This window comes from Hermetia illucens, chromosome 1 (assembly GCF_905115235.1).
Source record: "Hermetia illucens chromosome 1, iHerIll2.2.curated.20191125, whole genome shotgun sequence".
In the NCBI taxonomy this organism is placed as follows: domain Eukaryota; kingdom Metazoa; phylum Arthropoda; class Insecta; order Diptera; family Stratiomyidae; genus Hermetia; species Hermetia illucens.
Window position 1 is genome coordinate 149,137,247 of NC_051849.1, and position 10,922 is coordinate 149,148,168.

The following is a 10,922-nucleotide window of genomic DNA, read 5'->3' on the forward strand; positions in this document are numbered from 1 at the left end:
GTGCGTTCATCACGGCTTTTAGCAAGTCGGTACAGATCTCTCTCGCCATCCCGAGTGTCCAGTTTATCGTAAAGATTTTTGAAATGGTTCGCTCGGGTGACAGCGACCGCTCTCTTTGCTTCCCGGTTGGCATTCTTATAAATTTGCCAATTAGCAGGCGTTTTATCGTCGAGAAATTTGTGGTAGAGGCGTTTCTTTTCACGGACTTAAACCTACCATAGTACGTTAGTAAGATCTAAAATCAATTCTTCTTTCTGAATAGGGCTTTGTGCGATTTCAATGTGACCGATCCAACCGGTTGAATCGAAATGAATGAGACGCGTATGAAATGATACACTGTTATATCCCAAAATCATATCTTTATTTACACATGATATTTTCCTAACAGTAGATAATATGATCTGCATTCGTACCAAATCCATTGATACGCATTCTAAATAATTTCAAAAGAACTAGAAAAATTCATCTGCTGTGGTCAACTTAAGTTAAAAATAAAATATGCGAAAGGCAGAGATACATAATAAAAATAAGATGCAAACAAAAGACAAAACAAAATTATTTTTCTTTAAAGTTTTGCCTCACCCCCTGGGCCTAGTCAATCCTGATTACAAACAGCCATAGCTTCATCTTTCTCTTCTAGCAGTTCCTTTGCAGTGATGTCCAACTTTCCTTTCGAGAAATCATCGATAGACAATCCTTGAACAATGGACCATTTCTTATCGCGAATTTCAACTGGGAATGAGAAGACAATATCCTTGGGCATTCCATAGCTTCCATCCGATACAACTCCCATTGAAACGAATTCACCAGCTGGAGTGCCATTCCACCAATCGTGCATATGATCGCAGGCAGCCTTAGCGGCTGACATGGCAGAAGACATCTTTCGTGCAGAAATCACGGCAGCACCACGTTTTTGCACTGTTGAAATAAAATCTCCTTGGAGGTAAGCAGCATCGCCAATTGCATCCCAGGCAGATTTGCTTGCGCCATTCACTGTGACTACTGCATGCTTTGCATCAGGGTATTGTGTTGAAGAATGGTTTCCCCAGATGATGACATTCTTAACAGCATCCACTGGCAATCCCAATTTGCTTGCAATTTGGTATTTAGCACGATTCTGATCCAATCGGGTCATGGCTGTGAAATTCTCTTTTGGAATTGATGGGGCATAATGAGAGCAAATGATGGCGTTTGTGTTAGCTGGGTTTCCAACGACCAGCACTTTAACGTCCTTGCGGGCAAATTTATCAAGAGCTTCTCCTTGGACTTTAAAAATCTTAACATTTGCACTGAGGAGATCTTTACGTTCCATGCCTTCTTTACGAGGCATAGCACCAACCATGAATGCCGCGGCGGCATCTTTAAAAGCAACAGCTGGATCACTTGTGGGGACGACCTTGTTGAGAAGGGGAAGCGCACAATCTCCAAGCTCCATAACGACACCTTCTAGAACTCCCATCATTGGTGGAATGTCGAGTAGGTGCAAGTTGATGCGTTGTTGTTTGCCAAACACCTCACCACGTGAGATCATGTAGAGCAAGGAGTAGGCGATTTGCCCAGCTGCACCGGTGACGACAACGGTAATTGGTTCCGACTGGAAAGGAAAGAACAAATAAGATTTCATTTATTAAGACGCATATGAATGTGATAACGTTGACTGTGCAACTTTTTATCAAAAGAATTTTCGATCTACGAAAGTGTATACAATTTATCAAACTCTGTCGTTATATTAATTGATATATTGACTGTTTTAGTCAATTGATTATTTAGTTCAACTATTTATGAGATTCATTACCATTCTAGCAGTTTTGCCGTAGAAATTCGTGGTTTCCTTGTCTGTGATATTTTCGAAGATAATGGGTAATAATATATGGGCGGATAAAGTTATTGTCAAGATGATTGTAAATTGAATTGGGTATTCAATGTATGCCTGCCGGTATAAAGTAGTTTTTTTTCAAGAAGTTTTGTATAGGAAAACAATATAAAACTGAGATAATTTCAACAATCAATGTGGCGAATCAGAGGGTATTGAATAACCGATAGTATTTCATCTGAACCTAGGTTTTGGAATCTTTTAGAGCTCTTCATTTCTAGGCCGTGACGGTATATTAAAAGGCAATGTGGTAACGCATTGCGCTCGCTTGTGATTATCACTCTGATTTGCTTACGGTATACATTGACAGCTGAAATAACTGATATCCCTCCCTCTGCCACAATTGAGACTTGAATCGTAACCTTCTACTATTTCGGAAGCTAAAGATCCTAACAATAAACTATCCGCGAAAATTATTATAGAATATATTGTGTCGAACGATATATCTTTAGGATTCTCAATTTATTAGAATGTGTGCTGGGAAATGAACTTTGAGATATTCTTTATTAGCTCCATAGATAAATCGCGATACTTCCTTAGTTCAGAGTTTAGAACGGTTAGAGTCACTTTAGACAAACTACACTACTGAGTGGCGATTGTGAGACTTATTGATACTAGAGCCATAGTCGATTGTTTGGCGGGGGAAATTTTTTGGAAGCTCTTTGACAAAGACAATGTTTGAGTTCGTTGTATGTAATGTTGGTCTCGAGATTCATAACTATACATTTCAAAGAATATCAGCAAATTCCCAACTTCGTAGTAAAAGGTTTTTTCGTTATCACACATTTGCTGAGTTAGTATTAATATTTCGAACGCCGTATTGTGATAAAGTTCACTTTGGAAAAATCGGTGGTGGTTGTAAAAATATTTAACAGGACTCTACACCCCAAAAAATCTCACGACTTGATTTAGAAGGGGTTGGTGCATTATCTTGAGACAATGACGATTGATGACGAAGTCAACACGTTCACTAAATGAAAATCTTTTGAAGTCCCTCCAGCGTTTAAAAGCCTCCTTCAAGCTATAATTGATCTTTTAGGATAAATTGATGGAAGAATGTTTTTATCTCTCACGAAGTACGAAGATGGAGTTAATAGTGGGTTCGAGAAAGGGTTGTCGTAAGTCGTTTCAAAAGTGTAGGAGATAAATTTTTTTCTTCTTAAAGCCAATTCAGTGGAAGGTAGAGAATGTCTGATGATGAAATTGGATCGCATATGAACTGAAGCAGAGGTGTGTTGAACGCCGATTTTACAAGTGTGAAATGTAGCTTGCCAGGCATAAAACAAAGTGTTTTTTGCATTGTATAGTCATTGCTGATGAAAAATAGATTCACTACCATAACTCCAAAAAATCATAAATGGCGTCAGAGATGAAGCCTTATCTGTATGCTGCTAGGACGATGTGGAAAGAAAACCGGATAGCGATAGACCTTGTTTTGAATAAAAGATAAATTCTGTTTTTATAATAAATGCCCAAATTTTCATATAAACAAGTTACGAAATTGGAAGCTTAACAGTTGCATTTGAATAATAATTTAAAATTCGATTGTGTACCATTTTTAAGCAGCAAAGTGCTTTATCAATTACAGTTAGGAGTTAAATATTATTACCAAATGTGAAGAAATTCGCCTTAAAAAGAAACAAGTCGGGAAATTGGAAGCTAGACGCTTCAGGTATGAAAGGTTTTGTTTGCTTCCTCTGTGGGTACATTTGAGTGCGGAGCTATCCCATTTGTACGTTGCTTAGTATTTTGGTTTGCAGTAAATTTACACGAAAAAGACAGTTTTAAGCTACTGTAACTTTATTAGTAATAGTACGAACTTGGTCAAACTTGGGGATATCATGCTCCAAACTATAGTCTATATTATTGCGAATTGTAACTCTAGAATAAACTTAAGGGGGATTTCTATTCGATATACTATACCATATCGATATGAAGAGTAGTTTGGGATCTGGGCACCGTATAGAGGCAGCTCCGCACTCCCCGCTTTTCCAACAAATTTGAAAACAAAGATCGGCTTCGGAAAGTACTAATCGACTTTTCACTTGGTACCCAATATGACCATATTCGGTGAAAAAAAGTACACCCCTCTTTTGCAGATTATGCTTACTGCATTGTGGTCGTTCTCATCTTCTCATCGAATTTTGTGTCAATCGGTTGAGCCGTTTCTGCGAAGAGTATGGGTGACAGACAGACAGACATTGAACTGATTTTAATAAGGTTTTGTTTGTAAACAAAAAAGGGCTTATTTAATAGCGGCAAAGGATAAAAAGTCTGGAGAGAAGTAGGTTCTTCATGTATGGGATTTTTATATTTCACTCGAATGTCAATTATTCTCGTTAATTATGACGTCACCATCTAATTTGTAAGGCTTAAATTCGCACGAAATTGATAACTTTGAACTGCCAGATTTTCACCAAACTTAAGTTTATTTAAGCAGATTTCGAAATGGAGCATATTTTGAGGCTTAGATTTCATTTAAGCGCTTGGCCCTATTTTTTTTCAGATTTTCGGGTTGAGTAGTTTCCGATAATGAGTCCTGTCTCACTTTAAATTTGCACAATTTTACCCCTCACTAACTCATTTTACAATTTACGCCAAAACTAAAATCTGCTAGTGAAAGTACTGATCGATACTAATACAAGAGAGAAAATCCTAGGAAGAGATCGAACAAACCACTCTCAAAATTTATTCAGAGAGAGGAAAAGATAAAACTCGAAAATGCCAAAAGAGGTATGGTCGGAAATGAGTCAGGTCAGTGGGAATTATCGAGGATGGTAAGGGGCTTGGGATGTACAGTATAGTGCAAAACTGGTCCAAAGAATATTACAAACCAAAAAAGTACTTGAAATCTCATTAAATGTGTATTTTATGCACAAAGACGAAATGGCGAATGAAGTTGCAAAATCGCAGTAATTTTGAAAATTAACGAGTCATTTGTGTAAAGGCCACTAAAAACGCAGAAAATAACACAAATAAATCAAAACCTCCCCCCCCTTAAACTCCTCAGCCTTTACCATTATTTTACTATGTAAAGATTATTTGTTCTTTTTGTTCTTATTGAACTAAGATGTATCCTTTCCAATCTGATGGTAAGATACTGAGAAAGGCTCACACTAGAAACGGTTCGATTGGCAGTTGAGGAAACGGTGGAGCATGGTGGCGGTTCTTCGTCTATAAAGGAATGGATCGCAACTTGTAAATTTCGCCCTTTGAAGTGGCGTGGACAGATAACGGATTTCAATTCCATAGAGAATTATTGGTCATATTTGAAACAAAAACTAAATAACCACCAAAGGGCATTAATGAGCTGTGGGACTGCATACTGGATGTACGATAATCGATATCAAAATGTTGCCAAACTCCATGATTCTATGCCAAAAATGATAGAATATTTGATGTCTTCTCAACTTTTATGAAGAACCAAAGTCAAAATATTGCTTTTTGTTTTATCTTATGTAATGCTAGGCTGTGTGGTCGAAAAAATAAACTATTTACCAATTTAATATAGAAAGTTTAGCTATTTTTTTTAACTTTAATTTTCAAAAATTAAAGATATTTTCACTACAAAGCAGACAAGTGGAGGTACCGATTTTATAGATGTGAATGCAAATCAAAGTTATCCAAAAGGCGAAGCACTATCACCGCAAATGTGAAGTACAGTAATAGACTCTTGGAATAGCTAACTAAAATGAGGATATATTATAAATATGCAAAGATAAATATGATAATTCAATCGGGACTGCGAACTGAGAAGGGACATAGAAGTTAAACTAGACCAAAAACTACTCTAAAAGCAAATCAGAATTATAATATATGCAAGAAAGCTATAAGAGCTAACTTGCATAATCCTTAATAAAGATGAGTGTGCCCCAAAAATTTTATGTTGCATATTCACGGCAGTAGCATGGCCAATAATTACCTATCGTGGAGTAATATGGGCGGACAATACCAAACTCGACAGAACAGTCAGTGAGGTAATAAAATCCCAAAGACTGTTTTCTGTGTATAACCTGGAACTGAGAGAACACACCCAAAGATATTCCTGCCGGTCCTTCTGGGATTGATTCCTCTTCATCTTCATATTTTAAGAATATCGATGGGTTTAAACGAGGTGAAAACCGTGCATAAACCAAAGGAAGGTTCACATCCTTTCTAGGCTGTATCTCGAATTGGTGATATCGAAGGACAGCATAAGAATGGAGTTTCACTTCCTTAACAAATTGGAAACACTATTGAACACGGTAGACCGGGAGAGTATAGTAGTGACCTACTGCTCACAGCAGAGCCATCTAGCAGCCCGCTGCTTAAATTCAACGAGGTTAGAGGGCAAATAAACCGGCTAGGAAAATAGTATATCGCAGGGGGGTCGCGGTTCAAATCTCACTGGTGGCAGAGGGATTTGCTATCGTGACTGGATGTCGGATACCAGTCGACTCAGCTGTGAATGAGTGCCTGAGTCAAATCATGATAATAATCTCGGGCGAGCGCAGTGCTGACCACATTGCCTCCTATAGTTTACTGTAGTGTACTGCTATGGTCTTGAATGAAGTGCTTTAACACACTTCAAGGCCCTGATCCAATATGGATTGTTGCGCCAACGATTATTATTATTATTATGGCGCACGGGACCTGGGAAAGAGCTGCTGAAACTATCAGCTCTGTTATCAAACCCCCTCACTTCCACGTGGTAACCGTTCGAAATTCTTTCTTAATGTGCCACCGCACATGAAGAATGATGAAGGTGAATCTCCCGCGCCTAAAATCGGGACAATCTGTGCCAACTGTCCCCGCAGGCTGGGGGTTAAGTAACTCTAACAACTTTACACGGAAGGCCGTCTGTTACGAAGCCAAAGAAAGAGCCTCGTACTAGACCGATACGACTGCAACGAGGGACTTGACAAAGGAAAAGAACTGACGATTTGCGCATTTTCTCATATAACGTGCGCTCTATGTATAGATAGGAAGTTGGCAAGCAGCTAATGCACTGTCAGAATATAGGACTGATGACACCGCGTTACAAAAGATGCACTGGACAGGGACTGGTTTCTTGGAGAAGAGTCACCATACCATATATATATAGTATTCGCCAAAACAAGAGCCCTGCTCTTATTGGTTTTGAAACATAAACGAACTGCTATGCACTCTGCGTGTACAAGACGAATTCCAAAATATAAGCTTCAAAAACGTTCACGCCCTTACAGAGAAGGGTTCTTGAGAAGAAGCATGCAAATGATTTTTACATCCACCTGAAAAACGGACCATTGATACGGCCGTCGTAAAAAGAATCTGAACGATTGGTTCGATGATGAGTGTAAGCTAGCAATGGATTTCGCAAAAGGAAAAAGGAAGTCTGGGAGAACCGAAAGAACTCGAGGACAGAGAGCAGGCACAAGTCAGAAGGATGAAGCCATATATACCCACATGTTTATTCTGTCGAGACAAAGAGCGACGTATGATTTCTAACCATGTGGACATATTGGAATGTTGGTTTAAGGCATGGACCACTTTCTTCTTGGGCATGTTCCCAATACTTTCCAAAAAATGGTGTGACAGATCAATTTCAATCGATATCTTCAGACTCTGCTTCGCGCTTCTATCCTCCAGCGCAGTGTGTACAAAAATTGCGGCCATCGAAACGACTCACTATCGGGTCAAGGTTTTGATTCTACAAGACCTCGTCGGTTTTCATATATTTCTCGGAGACTTGCTCTCTTAACAAGAAAAATCGCGAACCGTTAGCCTTGTTCGAGAGACATTGCCTGAAATGGAGCGATAGCGAACGAAAGGATGGCGAACAGCTACTGAGGGTAGCGAATTGATGGACCTCGGCGGGAAACCGGAATGTCTGTGAAGCAGGTCTAAACCAGAAGAAACAATGGACAGAACTATATTGGGTGGCAATGAAACCTCCATTTATATTCTGCGACGATGCTCGGCGGTTGTGCAATGTAGGAAAACTAACTAATACCAGGCGAAAGGTAAAAACATCAAGAAAAGGGAATCAATCTGAAATTTCTGTCGCTTGTAGGACTAATCAATATACTATGTTATGATAGGCACACTGTAACCATCAAATAGCATAACAGTTCTACAGGACACAGTACAAGCTCCCTTAATATTATTATTATATCCGTGCTCCCTTTAGGTGTTCAGGTGGTCTTCGACAGAAGGGTTGAGAAGGAGGTAATTTGGACCGAGCGGATGTTTCGTGATCAGGAATACTGCAATGAATTCAGTTGTTGGTTCGAATAGTTTTCCAGTGAAGTGAAGGCAAGGGTAAGGTAAAGGTTGATAAGTGCATAAACTGTTAGAAAAAAAAAATTTGAAGGAATAATAACAATCACATACACTGTGTCCATTTGCAACAAAAGAAAATCGTTCGTATTTATGACAGGAAGATTCTTTTCAAGTGGAACAAATCGCATTTTTCGATTGACTAGCATAATCACCTACTCTCAACCTTGAAAGTTAGCAAGGACAATTGGCTTCACATGTTTGCGGCGAAGCGAAGAAGTAAGAATCAATAAATTGGAATCGTTAGTTGCTAGGATGAAATCTTAAGAAAATATATAGAGAATGTTTTAAACATATAAGAGTTTACAAAAAAATGGGAAGTAACCAGAAGCGGTGGAGCTTCAACTAAATATTTTTGTAATATAAAAATAAAATCAAAATTTCGTTATCTCTGTTTGTTGTTGTCTATACGTGTTATCTTTACTTCGCACCTCAAAATCAGGAGGCTTAATCTCAATTTTCTAGAGAAATTCAGTTATTTTCAGATCGAAACGTGTAGATGTTTATAGAACTAAAATTGGTAAAAGTCCGAATACTTTGCATAACACGGATTAAGAAATCTTCCGAATAGTTCAAAACACAGGCTCCCTAGTAACAAAGTTTTCTAATTTTCTACGATATGCTTATCGCTCCACCTGACCTGGTGAATGGCATCTTTCAAAGCTCGTGGTCTGCGTAGGAAGCGTATATTCCAGAATTGGAAATCCGTCAAACGTTTGAGTTGTTATTTTTATTGATCCAGTTTGTTTTGAGGGGTTTATAAAGAAGGGCGTGGCTAACGACAGAATGAATTGCCCTAGACTCGTCACTGTAGTAGCGGAAGTGGTAGTTTATTTTTTTACTTTAATTAGGACGGAACATGAACACATGCTTTGCTACAATGGCGAAACTGAGAGTCTAAACTAATTCTCTAAAAATCTGTGATTTGTTTTCCTGAACGATTCCTATTATGAATTTAGAAAATTCCAGTGGGACAGCTAAAAATTTATTATGGGGCATTATAAGGTTTGATAGGAAGTCACGAAAATACAATATTTCTCTCGATGCCGATAATGTATGGTCATAAAGTAGAAAAAAATTAGAAGCCGTTTGTTTGGAAAGCCACGGGTCATAAACTGATAAAGAAGAGTGGGTGCCATATGTTTCACCACCCATGGAATTGATTGTTGCCTATCTGAAAATAACCGCCTACACATTGAAACCATTTCTAGAAAAGAATGCATATTAGTCCTTCGTCGACTATTCAACAAATCAATGTAAAAACGTTCACCAAAAGTGAATCTAAGGGTGAAGAGTTGCCCCTCCAATGGAGACTGTAATGTAATAAGTGCAAATGGGCATCATAGTTTATTCAAGGTTGATACAATTGCTTCCCCCTAACTTGTTAGCAGTTTAATACTATGTTATGCATTATGCAATGCGCTCGACATTCAAATGAGTGCAGTGTTCTATTATTGGAGATGATTGTCTCCAGTCAGCAACTCATTTCATCGGAGCCTCAGCGAACAAGAACCGTGGCAGCACTTTAGCGAAATAGGGAAATACTTCTATTCAGAATTATTACAACTGATTAGATTATAGTTATTAGTATCGTTGCCAAGCCGTTCTCAAGAAAATCCTACTTTCAAGGTAGAGTCTGGCGTCAAAGCTGAAATCGAGGGCATATCCACTCATTAAACACGTTCTTATCTTTCAATCAAGCGCTCGATTCATATGTCAAACAATTACGGCTTAAGTTTCGTATTTCTTGGCAAAGCAGCCAAGTACCTGCACGCCAGGCCTTCTTGGCTGCACTTTGCCCAGGCAGGGAAGATATCCCGAGCCAAAATATCTTCCGTTCTTCTGGCACCAGTCGCACTCAAGTGAAAGTCAAGTGTCTGTTCTGACCTGCTTTGAACCCATCTTCGGGCATCTCTTACACGCTTCCGCTGCTCTGGGCATGCTTGGAATTTTGTTTTTTGTTTTGCCTCCGTTCTTTACGTAACGACTCGACCCCCAACCCCCTGCTGATATCAACTCCTTATTATGTAACAAGAATAAAATTTGATCAACAAATAATTCGGGATTTTACTATAAAAGTTAATCTTTGCACCGAGTTTTACTCGCTTGACAACACGTCGTACCAAGTGAAAGGTCAAATGAAAGTTACCCCGCTAAACAGAACACTGAGATTAACAAATTCTACAAAATTCACAGCAAAATTACCATTTTGTGACGTTTCGGGTCTGGTTCACACTTGACGTTTACTTAATGCACTTTGAGGGTTTTTCGGCTTTGCGACAGCTACTGCACGGCGAGACCAAAGCTGGAAGCGGCTGCTAAGGCACGGCTAAAAATGACCAAGGGGAGACACGTCCACGCGAAACTAAACAACGACTGCGACTTGTGCTGTGCGAACGTTGCCGGTGAATGGCTTTCTCTTGCCGAGCCTCTCAAGCAATTTAACCGATGGCGGCTTCTGAACATATGATCCGTGGGTTGGCAATTGGTTACATACATACGGTTGCGTGTGCCTGATAACGAGCGGCGTATTTATAAATGTCCGGAGGAGTATCTAAAAATATACTTCTATATTGAAGCTGTTGTTTTCGGGATTTAAATTCTATTTTTGATTTGTGTTGATTGCAACACTTTTCAGGAAGGAATTTAGCTGCACGTTGGGTCAAGGTGTGTTTATGTTGCAAACTTACAATAAATACATTTGTCTAATTTTCACTTGGCGAAATGCCGGTAATTTCGAACGGAAGTGTAC

At 39.0% G+C, this 10,922-nt stretch overlaps 1 protein-coding gene across 1 annotated transcript; it reads right to left on the reverse strand.

Annotated features, from left to right (window-relative positions):
* Positions 1–342: 342 nt before the first annotated feature.
* On the reverse strand, positions 343–10,651 carry LOC119647193 (malate dehydrogenase, cytoplasmic). Its single transcript, XM_038048005.1, has 2 exons — positions 10,376–10,651; positions 343–1,594 (listed from the first exon to the last, which is right to left on the reverse strand). Exons 1-2 carry the CDS (start codon positions 10,376–10,378, stop codon positions 596–598), a joined length of 1,002 nt encoding a protein of 333 aa, XP_037903933.1. The 5' UTR covers positions 10,379–10,651; the 3' UTR covers positions 343–595.
* Positions 10,652–10,922: the final 271 nt, after the last annotated feature.